The sequence below is a fragment of the Scaptodrosophila lebanonensis genome, unplaced genomic scaffold (assembly GCF_003285725.1).
Source record: "Scaptodrosophila lebanonensis strain 11010-0011.00,11010-0021.00 unplaced genomic scaffold, SlebRS2 tig00000001-arrow-pilon, whole genome shotgun sequence".
In the NCBI taxonomy this organism is placed as follows: Eukaryota; Metazoa; Arthropoda; class Insecta; order Diptera; family Drosophilidae; genus Scaptodrosophila; species Scaptodrosophila lebanonensis.
Window position 1 is genome coordinate 1,574,977 of NW_022060529.1, and position 13,921 is coordinate 1,588,897.

At 41.3% G+C, this 13,921-nt stretch overlaps 1 protein-coding gene across 1 annotated transcript in view; it reads right to left on the reverse strand.

The window, feature by feature from the left end:
- Positions 1–237: 237 nt before the first annotated feature.
- Positions 238–13,921, reverse strand: part of LOC115634535 (mediator of RNA polymerase II transcription subunit 13) — a 94,303-nt gene continuing 80,619 nt past the window's right edge. Inside the window, exons 3-12 of the mRNA XM_030532345.1 lie at positions 12,988–13,402; positions 11,790–12,083; positions 11,376–11,708; positions 9,088–10,501; positions 8,781–9,016; positions 3,604–3,784; positions 2,125–2,178; positions 1,561–1,644; positions 1,314–1,462; positions 238–1,207 (exon numbers count right to left, since the gene is read on the reverse strand). Of these exons, the coding sequence (XP_030388205.1) occupies positions 1,083–1,207; positions 1,314–1,462; positions 1,561–1,644; positions 2,125–2,178; positions 3,604–3,784; positions 8,781–9,016; positions 9,088–10,501; positions 11,376–11,708; positions 11,790–12,083; positions 12,988–13,402 (3,285 nt within the window). The 3' untranslated portion in view covers positions 238–1,082. The remainder of the gene's footprint in view (positions 1,208–1,313; positions 1,463–1,560; positions 1,645–2,124; positions 2,179–3,603; positions 3,785–8,780; positions 9,017–9,087; positions 10,502–11,375; positions 11,709–11,789; positions 12,084–12,987; positions 13,403–13,921) is intronic.

Here is a 13,921-nt window from a genome sequence, read left to right on the forward strand (position 1 = left end):
AAAGAGTTGTAATTGTTATTGAATTCAAACAGATTTTAATGTAATTGCGATTTAAATGCAATCGGGAAAACCAAGTTTAATATAGATTGGAATTGCTTTAGTTTTAGATTTAGGCTTAACATATACATATCTACATCCACTAAGAAATAATCAAAGGCCGTCAAATTTTATATTTGAATTTTGTAAATGAAAAACATTGAATAGTTTTTTTATTAGTTTTTTATTACAATTGTTTAAATAGGTCTTTTTATTCTTCAGTAATTTCTGTGTGTGTGCTTTTCTTTCACTTTTGCATTTCGCATTTTTCATACTCGTACTTGTATTCTTTGTTCTGTTTCATTTAAATCGCTACATTAATTTGCTTAGTATTAGGCTTTCGTGCGCTACGAGTACCATACAATTAGTTTGCTAGCCAAATTATAGATTTCCCTTTATTTAAGATTATAATTTGTTAATTTACTTTTTAAAATAAAGTACACTTACACATACAAGTTTTTATAGCCAACGCATTAAATGCAACTGTTTTTCTCGCTCCCTCCCTTCCTCCTTTCGTCCCTTTTGACCCTTTCGTCCCTTTCGATCGCTCCACTTCACTGGCCACTCGAATCGAGTGGTTTCTTGTGGATTTGGTTTTTGGGCTTAGTGATAGAAATGTTGATGTGGAAACTTTAGCTGATTATACAGAGATAGGGGCTTCGAGAGATTAGATTCTAATTTGTTTTTGTTCGCTTTTCACGTTCTTCATCATTTTGGAATGGCACGTTTATGTCAAAGAGCTTGCCAGGACAAGTCTGCAGCGACTCTAGACTGCAATTAGGCAATTTTGGATATGATTTAATTGATGAAATTGATTAAACTTGGGGGCTCTATGCTAATCCTTATGTCGTCTCTCATAAATACTATGACACACTTTTGCTTTACATGGCCTAAATACTAGATACTAAATGTGTTTAAAACTATCACATAATACAATACAAAATACACACACGTACACGAACACGTACACTTACTCATACACAAACACATTCACATCGCTATATATAGTACTATATACATTAGACTGCGCCTATTTACACGCCCAACTAGACCATACCCTTGGACATCATGCGCACTGTATTTTTAAGGGCCTGTCGCTTGTTGCAGAACCAAATGCGAATGACTTCGCGCTCGTAGCCCAGTTGATGAGCCAGGCCGGTGATCTCGGTGCCTATGAGTGGAGTGGAGTAGAGAGAGAGGGAGAGAGAGTATCTTTGATTAGAGATGCACAGAAAAGAGAGTGCGTGTTGGGTATCTGAAAGTTACCGCCCACTCACCCGATGGATGCGTATTGCGCTCGAAGTGCGCATTGAGCAGCTCCAGGGCCTGGGGCGTGAAGGAGGTGCGGCGCTTGCGCTTCTTCGATGGCTCCACACCTATGTAGTCCGTCAAATGGTTCTGACCCGACTTGTACCGATTCCAGTGGCTAAACAATGGAGTGGGGAGGAGGAAAGGGTTGATTGTTAGTCGAAATTGCTTAAATTGTGGTCCAAACGACGCGTGGAACTGCCTCCATACTCTCACCTCTCTTCGGCCTCCTTCATCCAACGCTCCAACACGGGCTTTATTTTCTGTGCGCTCTTTGGTGTAATGTCCAGTTTCTCAAACCTGCATTGATAGTAGCGTGGCATTAGCATTTACATACAAGTAGACTTAGCATTTGTGTATGCGTGTATGCGCAAGTCGGGAGAACAACAAAAACAGTTGTAAGGAAAGTCGTAACTAAAGTGCCAGGACATTGTCAAGTAGCATATATTTCATTTCTTTTCGTTTCTTTTTTGTTTGGCAATCGCCCGAAATGCATTCTTCAAGTGTCTGTTGCTAAAATTGCACCTTGGCAATGCCCTGGCCAATACTTTAAAGGACTTTATATTTTAGTTTGTTTTGTTTTTGAAAAGCGCATACTTAAAAAAGTTGAATTCAAAAAGCAAAATAATTGTGAAAAGAAATGTCATTAATTAATTAATGCTCGACACATGCTCTTGCACTTTAGTTAGTTGAGTTTTAGTTTTCGTTTCCGTTTTAGTTTTTAGTAGTCTTTAATGACATTACACACACACAAGCAAACAAGCAAACACACACACATACATGTTCTGTTGTTGCGTCGACAGCTGAGCGGCGTACATCTGAGCAGCGAGAGCGCTGCTCGCATTGTGAGGACATGATTTGTTTGATTGATTCATTGATTCATTGATTGATTGATCGATCGATCGATCGATTGATTGATTGATTGTTCGATTGTTCGATTGGTGTTTGCGTGTACCAGGGACGAGAGTTGGCGTTCGATTCAAAAATAAACAAATAAAATAAATAAAATTAATTTAGCATTATTATCCACTGTCAATTAGTTTAGCATTAAAAAATGATTAATATCTTTAGCATTAATATTCTCTTGTTCATAGTAGCTTGGTATATGTCCTGGCACTCTAAAAATATACATATGTTTTCCAGAAATGCAATACGAGTACATTTTAAATTTCATAACAATAAATGATTAAAACTAAAAATTTCAGCAATTTTGCTTCTTTCCATCATAAAATTATAATAATTTTTAATAATGTGCCAGAAATCAAATCCAGTTTTGTGATTAAGAAATGTGCAGTTTCAACTGTTTCTCTCTTATAAATACTACTTATAAGTATACCGCAATTGATTTCTGGGAAACGTGATTACCTCTCCCTAAAATCTCATATGAATCCAACAAGTACAGTGGACGTCCTTACACATTAGTGCAATCTAGTTCCAGGGTCGATTGTAGATGTGTGGATCTTCAGTGATTTTCAAATAAAAACTTAAATATTCGCAAAGAAACAAAAAGGGGCCGTTTACCCGGAACTACAAAACTAACAGTTCAATGCAATATTACTTTTGTAACGAGATCCTTGAATCTAATCTGAATCGTTTTATACTCATTATTTTCGATAATAGCATTTGTTTATACCACATATATCAGAGCTACTATGATAATTTGCCGCTTGGGAATCTGGCTAGTGAAATGCTACAACAACTACAATATATATTTTATTGCAGCTCTAAGGTTAAACTTTAAAATAGAAATTCCGGTGCAGAGAATGTAGGAGAAGTACGATATCTAATGGGGGCCTACGCATAAAAAGATTATTATCTGAAATCGACCACACATTCATTATTATCGGCCACTATTTCGCCTTAAAATTGAGCTGAGTTGGATTTGTTGAAGTTTTTCTGTTGATCGTATGAATAAATTATTATTTTGACACACCGAGCAATATTCAATATTTTTTATATCTAACGACATTTGTATGCAAAAATAAAAATAAATAAACTTTAATACTTTGAATTCATTTGGAGTGCAATGCTGTAAGGGCGTCCACCATATGAAGTTTATCTACAAAAAATTGGAATTGGATTTAAACTAATGGCAGTCTATCGCTAGCAGGTGTGAGTGTAAGAATATTCTGCTCGCTGAACTGGAATTCCTAGCTGGTATGTCTAATTAATTCTTAGTCTTCCAATGCAACTAGAATTGCAACTAAATTTCGTAAAACTAACTTACACACAACTCGCTATGCATTACTTCAAACTCACCTGCATATGGCACTCTGACTGTACGCGGGTCCCTCGGTAACGGACAAGGCCTGTCCCACCTGGGTCTGGGTGAGGCCCAGCGATAAGCGACGGAGCTTGAACGCTTTGGCGAACTCCTTGATCTCATCCAAATCGATGCCGTCGACCACATTCGTGGTGGCCTGATTGATGGTGGGCTCGTCTGTAAATGCGGCACATATACCGGGAAAGGGTAAAAGTTAACAATGCATAACACTAAGGCACATCACAACAGCAACAGCAACAGCAACAGCAGCAACAACAACGAGCAATGCTTAAGTGGTACTTAATTCCTAACTAGAAATGGCGACTAGCCAACAAATTAGTAAAACGTTTGCTGCTTGGCTCGCAGCTCGTTCGTCTGCCACTCGAGTAATGACTGTCAATGCGAAATGACAACATAAATTGTCGGAGTGTCGCAGCTTAATTACAGTTAATTGCGGTAATTGCAAAATATTATTAGAGGACGTAGCAGCGCCAGGTAAATTGATAAAACTCATTTTCAAGCCGGCAGACAGAGAGACACAGAGAGAAGAGGAGTGTGGGGAGAAGGGAGAAGGGAGAAGGGAAGGAAGAGCAGGTCTACTATACAAGCATATACATACTACTTGGATGAAGACCCTGTCGTTCGTTCTTCCTGTTATGTTTGTCTATTAAGTAAGCGCAAACTTATTGCTTTTATCTGCTTAATTTGTTAGCAGCTGTTGTTGTCAACGCGAGCAACAGCAACAACAACAACAACAGTGATAGCGACAGCGACAGCAAAGACAACGCCAAACTACTCGCCTAGAATTTTGATTTATTTATTAATGATATGCAACAATAACAACGCCAACAACAATGACGAGGGCAATACGCAATCCCAGCATTCACTTCACAACTGCCTCGACAGCCTCAGCAGCTCTGCAGCTCTGCAGCTTGAGCTGCCTCGACAGGCTTAGCGGTAATTAAGATGCGCACTGCCTTTGGAGCGTCTGCCATCGAGGACGCAGGAGACGACGACGCATCCTTGCAGCAACTTGAGCCATCGCGGCTTTTATTGTTGTTGTTGCTGTTTGCTGTTGCTGTTGTTGTTTGGCTGTTGTTGGGCGAGTGAAATATGTCATTAAATACGAAAACATCTTAAGTTTTTGTATGCATCAATTAGTAGTAATTAAGCTGCATATTGTCTGCAATTTGCATGCGGCACGAGCTCGAATTGCGGATATAAACAACCAGCTGTGTGGTTGAACGAGTGTACACAAGTTCGTGGTGATTGAGGAGGAGTGAGACGCACGCCATTAGGAGTAGGCTAGGTATTAGGGTTTAGCATATGCTTGAATCTTTGACTCTTATTCTTGCCTTTGTTACAATTTCCATGCAGCTAAAGCACCAAAATGGGTTACATGCGGTCGATTGCTTCAACGCATTGTACTACGAATTGATAACGAGCCATAAGCTAGAGAGAAACAAGTAATACTTTAACAAAAAAAAAAAAAAAAAACCGAACAAATTTATCATTTTAAGTGACATAATGCTTCGAGGATGATTCTGAAGTATCAGCATCCTGTTCAGGAATAGAATTGTCGGCTTTTTGGACGTAATGAGATAAGTTTAATGCACCTGAACATCTCTGTAAATATGGTTATTGCAAATTAACCAAGTTAATGCTCGAGTCAACCACCATAACCACGTCAATGCGAATTTAAGATTTACATATGTATATAGTTTTCGAGATGATAGATGAGATGATGAGATGCGATTACACGTCTTAAATAAAATAAAAAGAAATAAAAAAAAAAGTCAGTCGAAAGTTCTGAGGTAACAAACATTAAAAAAATATATCCATCGAATTGAGAACCTCCTACTTTTTTTGAAGTCAACTTAAAAAGGGGGGAAATCTTTGTCACATACAACCATAACTATTTGCAACATTTTCTTTGAGCTACTGTTTTCGAACACTGTAAAAGAAGGGCCAACTAGCACTTACTGGACCAAATGGTTAACGGTTTGATTTCTTCATAGTTTACAAATATGCTTTAAAAGTGCATTCCAAGGGAGTGTCTAGTAATAGAAAAAATGTCACTCCCCTTCAAAATTGGCACATTTTGTTTACATATTTTGCAAATTCAATTCAATTTCCCAGCTGCGGAATTAAGGTACTTCAATTACAAATTATTGTATTGATTCCGTACTTAACAATGGCAGTTCTGGGTACGCAAAAGTCACTTTTCCGTATTACAAATGGAAATGCATTTTCATTCCTCGGCTGTATGGTGTCAGGAAGAAGAGAAGGGCTGGACTTGCTTATCTCGTTGAGATGCAGGGAATATTGAACTACCATCGGTATCAAATTAATATAAAAAATAACCATTAACTAGTAATGGCACACAAATACCACAGATTCCTGTTTAAAAGGGTTTCGCCCATAAAAATGTGAAACAATGGAAGTACTTATCCAAAACAAAATGAAGTAATTATTGAAGAAAACCATTTGCTTACACGAATCCTCTATGAATGTTTGCCGGTTTTTTTAGCGGGTTTCTGGTCGAAAAAAAAAACAGCTACATATGTACACAATTAGACAGCATATTCAAAATTCAAACATCAATTTAAACCCAATTGGGTTGGGTGGCGAGCATACGAGTACACGAAATTCGAGTGGCAGGTGGAAACTCAATGGGAGTTGGTCGTTGGGCGAAATGTATAATTGGCGTTGCTAATGATTTGATGTGTGTGTATACTATATGGGTAGTAGGTGTGTTGAAGAGCTGCAGCAATACATTTCTCGATGCCCAACACTCGTAAGCAGCAGGGCGTATGAGTGATATGTGCGAGTAGATGCATGCCAGTATTTTGGGGCAACTTTTTCAACATTAATTAACAAAATTCGAGAGAAAACTTTCGTTCGGGGCTTAAATAAAAATAAAAACACAAGCAGTCTAACAAGTTCACTCTAGTTTATATAATTTCCAGAGCAGTGATTGCAGTGATGCTGGCGTTGGCGTGGCTGTGGGTGTGGGTGTGGGTGTGGCAGCCAAGCCAAGGGCTTGCATCTTGACATGTGAGCAAAAGTTTTGCTGCGCATTTACACAACTGCGACTTCAACGACTTTCAAGACGCAATTCATAATTGATGTAGCCACGCGTCTTGAGCGCATCAGCTAAGTCATCGGATTTTCAGCCTAGGGCAGAGCAGTGCAGGGCAGGGCAGGGCAGAGTTTCCGCCAAGTTCCCACATGTCGAGCCAAAGTGTTGGGCAAATTAGCAATGGCGTTGAAGTTGTCACGCCGACAAAGAAGACAGCGAACGCCTGTCAGCCCAATTTTGTCTAAGTTGATGTAATTAGCAGCAAGTTTGTGATATGGATAATAATAGCATATGCTTGATGGTGCCAATGAATGGCAATCTCGATCTATGCAATATAGTATACTGAATCATTGCATGACAATATGGATGGCATTCTTAAAAATTTTTGATGCAATTAATTCAAGTTTTCCAATTTTGTGGCATTAGGGTAAAAATTTCACTTTTTCTATCTAAACATACCTTACAACTCAGCCAATAGTCATGATTTATGGTAAAAAAAAACCAAAAAAATAAATAAAAATAAATATAATGAGTATTAAGTTTTTTTTTGCTCAAAAATGAACCTCAAGGTGTAATTTTGCCTTTTTCATTGAATACGGACAAAATTTATATATATCCTTAAAAAATTAGCAATGCGAAACCTTTCAGTTTACTTTTGAGCTTATAAGAAAACATGCTTAAAAAATATATATTCATTACACAAAAAAAAAATTTAAAAGAACTTCAGCTTTATTTTTTGATAAAAAAAAATCAAAGAATAGTTATTGTTTTTAAGTTTTATTTTGTTCCTCAAAAATATGGTTAAGTTGTAAAATATACCTCAGAGCTAATCAATATATTGTGAGAGAGTGCAAAACAATTTAAATGTTTGAATCATGGTGTTCGTATAATCCTCGCTTTCCAAAAGTTATATTATACTTACAAAATAACAAAATAATACGCTTTGGGTTTATTTGAAAGATTTTAAAGACATTTTAAAGTAAGTCTTCAGAATCTTATATTCAGGCAAAATAAATGAATAAATTCAAGACAAATTCGACATCTAATGATACTTCTGCTGCTTCTAGGTGTTGGTTAGTACACATATGAAATGAACATCGCAACGAAAATTGCCATGCAGCGATGTATCGAAAAACTTAACATCGATACATCGATTTTTCATAAAAATGTGTAATGTAAACAAGAGATGAAAGAAAACGACGAGCGTGATAAATTCTCCTATGTGTATTATATGCACCCGAAACTATTGTGCCCTTTGGTTACGGGGTGTACAAAGAAGCTAGGAGCGTATCTTTGCATTAATTTCAAAATGTATACATATTCAAAAATATGTGTTATATTAATAAGTAATATTAATAATATTGAATATTTAAAATGCACAATGCTAAAGAACTGATAAGACACCATTCCAAAGTAAGGTGGTATTCCCAACATCATTAACATCATGTTAATTCCCGTTAGTTTTAACAAGGCACGCTTTTTAAATTTCAGTCAGTCTTCAGCCTTGATGGTTCCGGCGTGATTCGAACCAAAACCCTACTAATAAGCAAACATTGTGGGATTCCTGCTAGCTCGTTAAGGATATGCTAGGATCCGAATTTACGATTGAAATGGGAATAACAACTTGCTCTGGCATGGTTTTTAGCAGTTCTTTAGCACTTTTTTTTGAAACAAGCCATATCACAGTTTTATAACTTTTGTGTATTTGCTGGGATTTCTTTGCTTAGGAATGTCCGTAACATCGACAATTTTATAAACATCGATCGCAACATCGAGTTAAAATCGAAAACAATCGCTTACGTTAAAATCGATACATCGATGTATCGATGCATATTTACATCCTAAAGTTATTTTCATTCTGTGCAGTTTCTAATACAAGCAATCCTACATATATCTTTAAAACCTGACTTAAAGTATGACTTAAGTGTTGTTTTTGGATCTGAAGCTTTTGTGAAGAGCCATCTTCTGGTATACAAGTATTTGGGTTCAAGTGGGGTCTTTGGTAGGCTCTTTTATGCTGGGTTTAAAGCTACACTAACTTAGCCACTAAATGCATCTACTATGTATTGAAAAGAGGCGATCTTTACTCACTCGGGGAGTCCATAAGCAGGTCGTTGTCGTTGTCATTGCCATCAGGTGACAGATGCGGTGGTTCGCTGCGGGACGAGGGGCTCAGCTTAAGCGGGTGCATGAGGGAAGCGCTCGACGTGGATGGCCCGGGCATGGGTGAATCCCCTCGTGGCGAGGCCGAGGCAGGTCGTGTGGCCGTTGCTGTGGGTGGGCCCAGTGATTTTGTGATGGTCAGCTCGCCATTGCTAGCATTGAGCCTGAAAATGAAAAATAGAAATGCATGGAGATTAAGATTTGTGAGAGAGAAGTGCTTGTATGTGCCACTCACCTGCTGATGCTGCTAAGTACGTTGGCCGTGGAAGCTGCCGTGCAGGTTGTGGCTGTGGCAGTGGCACAGCTCGAGCTTGTGCTGCCACCCACAATTGGTCCATTGCCTAGATAGTCCCGCTCCAGACGCGGCGAGTTGCCCATGTTGAGTGCATGACCCGCAGGCGAGTGAGCCGAGCGAAATAGCGGGGATGAGTAGCCTCTTTCGTTGCTGCCGCTGCCGCCACCGCTGCTGCTGCCACTGCTGCCGGCAACACCAGCATTAGCTGCGGCGGAGCTTCCAAGCGAAGATGTTGTGGGTGTTAAGCGACCACCACTGGAGCCCACTCCACGCTCATGTGACAGCCCATGGTGATGGTGGTGCAGCAGTGAGCTTTCCCGACTTCCACTCGTCCCGACGCTGGAAGCCGATGATGCCACAGCTGCTGTAGCTGAGCCGCGTATAGCCGTCGCTGTAGGTGTTTGTGCCCGACGCTCCTGCCGCTCCAGTCGATCGTGGTGCTGGCTGAGATTGATGCCAGAGCTGGCAGAGCTGCCGCTAGCCCTGTTCGGACTGTGCTTCGGTTCACGTGTCAGGCTGCTGCTTGGAGACACTGCTGCACTGCGCAGATTGTGGGCGAAGTGATGCCGCGCAAGTGCCGCCGTTGGAGCCGGTGGCGAGGAGCTGGCACTTAGCTCCAGCGGCTTCATCTCCAGCTTGGGCGAGGTCAGCTCGTCCGTGTGCCGCAAGCTTATTTGCGGATGCGCCGACGGCACGGCTGGCCCCAGCGAGGGTGGTGGCGGCGGCGGTGGTGCATGCAAGTGATGGAAATGGGTTTGGGTCTCCTGCTTGATGTGCAGCTGCTGTTGCAGCAGAAAGGCAGCAGCCGCCGGCTTGCTACTGACCGCTGCAGCTGCAGCAGCTGCTGTGGGCGAATTGGCCGGCGAGGTGCGTTCTGCAGAACGTCTCAGGTCCGTCGCATGGGCATGCGGATGGGCATGGGCAGGCAGATGCGGCAGGTGACCGGCAGCCGCTGCCGCAGCTGCTGCCAGTTGTTGTTGCTGCTGCTCGCGCTGTTGCTGATGATGGTTGGCTGCAGCGGCGGCAAACAGCTCCGGGTGGAGCGCCGTCAGTAGCTGCTGAACGCCTGTTGAGAACAGATTAGGCTTCAATAAATTCGTCGGTGTTTGTGCCAGTTGGGGCAGCGCGGGCGCGTGCTGCAGTGCGGCCAAGGGAGGCGCCAGAAGCTCACGCTGATGCTGCTGCTGCTGCTGCTGCTGTTGTTGTTGTTGATGTTGTTGCTGCTGCTGCTGCTGGTGCTCGCGCTGTTGCTGCTGGAAACTAGCATAGGCGCCGAATGCGTTCGGCAGAAACTGTTCACTGGTGGGAATTTGCGGACTCACAGGTATGGTCAGAATTGTTTGCACGGCAATTCCTGCAGAGGTATCAAGGTAAAGAAAAATTTAATTAAATATTTTATGCACTCGCATGAATGCATGTGAAGACGAAACAGCTATATGTTTAAGCCACTCCAAACATTTCCGTGTCTAAGCAAATCATTTTTCACTTATACGAGTAGTTATACTTGGACTACAAACATACAAATACAATAAATAAATAAATAAAAAAGTTAAGTAAAAATAAAAATCGTGTTCTTCTAAAGGTTTTATCTTCTCCCGTTCCCGCGGCCCTTCTAGTGAATCTGCAAATGGGGTACTGCTCTATGGTTCATAAAATCTTCTAACCCCAAAAGGGTTCATTGCTCGACTACTGTTCCATTAGGGCTTAGATATGCGACAATATTGGTTGTTTTTTTCGATAGTCCTAAACTGGACGTGGCGCTAATGTGAATCTAGTGTTGATTCAAAAATCATGTATCACATATTCCTCTTCTTCTTACTCTGATCAGAAGTAAATAAAAGTGTTTGCTTCTTCCATTCCATTAAACATTTTAAATATAATTGGCGTAAGTTATTGACAACATTTTTGTGAAAGTCTGTTTAAATATAAAATTTGAATTTAAAACTTAAGCTGATTAGAATTATCAGAGGGTCTGCAATTGTGCAGCATAAGTCGCTGAAGCTTATCATAATACTGGTATGTATAAAGGAAATTGAAATTTGTAGCCCAACTTGCCTAATCTTTCTAGCTTTCAGCGCAGTTCAAAGGCACGCTACAGTTTTCCCCTAATAACCACTAAACGCCAAGCCAAGTCAAGCCAAGTCAACTATGTTATTGATACTTGTGCGCACCCACACAGACACACACACACACACACACACACGTGCACTAATCCTTTTCGTACTCACCTTGGGCCGTGGGTATGAGCAGCTGGGCTCCCTGCACACCCTGCACCAATTGGCCGGAGGCCAAAATCAGCTGCGGCATTTGCGCGCTGGCTGGCGGGGCTTGCAACGCTGGTGGCGGCGATGAAGATGCGGTCGCTGCCGCTAACACATTGGCCAGCGTCGTCGCATTTAGGGCATGTGGTGAACTGCTGCTGGGATTATCCTGCGGCTGATGCTGTTGGTGCTGTTGGTGCTGCTGGTGCTGCTGACTGCCGCTTCCGCCACTGCCCGTGTTGCTGCCAGTGTTCGACTTTGATGTCTTCTTGCTGCCGTTGTGGCAGCTGTTGGTGGGCGAGCAGTTGCCCGTTGCCGCCGCCGTCGCCGCTGCCACAGCTGCTGATGTTGTCGTTGGCACACTGCCTCCTCCAGCGCCAGCGACAGCGGCAGCAGCAGCGGCAGCAACCTCTGCGCCAACGCTGAGATTCAGTGGCGAGTTGAACACGGAGGCGGCGCTGATGCCGGCGGCTAAGCCCTGAAGACTTGCCAATGCGGCGGCTGTGGCAGCGCTTTGGGTGTGCGAGTGGGCATGTTGATGCTGCTGTTGGTGATGATGATGTTGCTGTTGCTGTTGTTGCTGCTGTTGATGTTGATGTTGCTGCTGCTGCTGCTGTTGTTTTTGTTGCAGGGTAGCTAAATTTTGTAATTTTTGCAAATTTATCATGTCTTGCACTGCGGAGGAGACAGACAAAAGGGTCGAGACAAAATGTTGCCATTAGTTGTGGACAATGAGCAGGCATCCAAAAATTAGTTGGTAGGTATGGTATGTGATGTACGTGTACTCGTACAATACAAGGAGTGTAGTACGTGTAGAGCAGCCCTACAAGCATCGCACACTAATTGCTTGCATACTTCTGGATTGATGCAGCGTTTGTGTGAGTCAGTCTGTACGAGTACTCGTGTGTACATGCTAATGGCGCTCAGACAGCCAAACATACAACAAATTGCATTTATTTCATATTGATTATAAGTAGCAAAGAAAAAATAATGTCTAGATCTGTTTATAGGATTTATAGGAATTCGCTCCAAATTGATGAAATTGCCTATAAATTAAATATTTCAAAAAAGCAATGCATTTTGAAAGGCTTTAAATGGATTTGGACAGTTTCTATATGTTACATCACTTGATTTTTACACCCATCCATCGTCTGTTCGACCGTCTGTTCGTCCGTCTGTTCGTCCGTCTGTTCGTCCGTCTGTTCGTCCGTCTGTTCAACCGTCTGTACGTTTGTATCAGCTCTTGAACCATAACAGCTAGGAATAGCAAGCTCGCTATGCTATCTATGCGCAGATCAAGATTATTACAATCCATTGATATTGTCATTATTGTATAGAGCTGCCATAGAAAATATCTTATCCACGACATCTTTGCTTATTAAGATATCGTAAACAGTTAGTTTCTATGGGGCCTGATTTTTTTGATAATCAGTTGACGATCATCGATCATAGAGTTGCTATTGGAGTGATTGGCCAAACATGGTTAAATTTAAATGTTCTATTCGTCATAATTTATTCGGCTGTTTGAACGCAATTGTAATAGTTATCTGTTTGAGATTTGGTTTCGATATGTACTCACTAGTTCCATTCAAGTGTGCTGCAAACGCCTTGGCCTGTGCCTGCTCTTCGCGCATGCGCAATGCCACAGATCCATGTGCTGCTAGTGTCGCCGCGTCCTCCTCATCCTCATCCTCGCCATCGATTTGCATGTGCACAGGCGAAATCTGACCACCCAGTGGAGTGCCACGTTGATTGCTAAGAGCTGCTGCCTTAGCAGCTAAATTCTTATAGAATTCCAGCTCCTTCACATGATCCTTGCTGTCGTACGGCGAATGGGCAGGCGATAGCAGTACATGTGGTTCCAAAGGGGGATCCAGATCATCGTCGTTGTTGTTGTTGATAGAGATATTGTTGTGGTGCTGGTGAAGATGTTGCTGACTGCCATTGCTGCTTGGCGAGTGTATTTTGTGACAGGCGATCTCTTTTTCATAGTCCTGCAATATTGAACATAAATTTGTATTTGTTAGTCCAATGTATAGCACTAAATAAAGAGGCAGAGGTATAGGAGCAAGTAAAGATCAACTTCATTTGAGCAACCGCCGTGATGTGCGTTCAGTATAATTAAGACATTTTAGCATCTGATTATACTAAATTAAATTTAATAGTTAAAATAGTTTATTATTAAATTTGGCAAAAAGATTAAATGGAGAGCAAACAATTATAGAAATGAAGATTGGCCGAACTGTTTTTCAGACTGGAGCTCTTAGTTTCAAACACAATTGCTCTGTCGTTTAAAAACTAATACAAGATTAAGAATTTAACTGAAAATAAAACTGCAATGCAACGACCATAAGTGATGATGAAGCCCCTCTAAACAGAATGGCTTCATATTTATAATTGAAAATAATAAGCTAGAATAAAAATAGTAAAATACTCCTAACGTTGCGCCCACTCCAGCAGTGTGGCATAAATGGGAACGTAGAAGGTACGTAACTTGTCAATGTATATTAAAT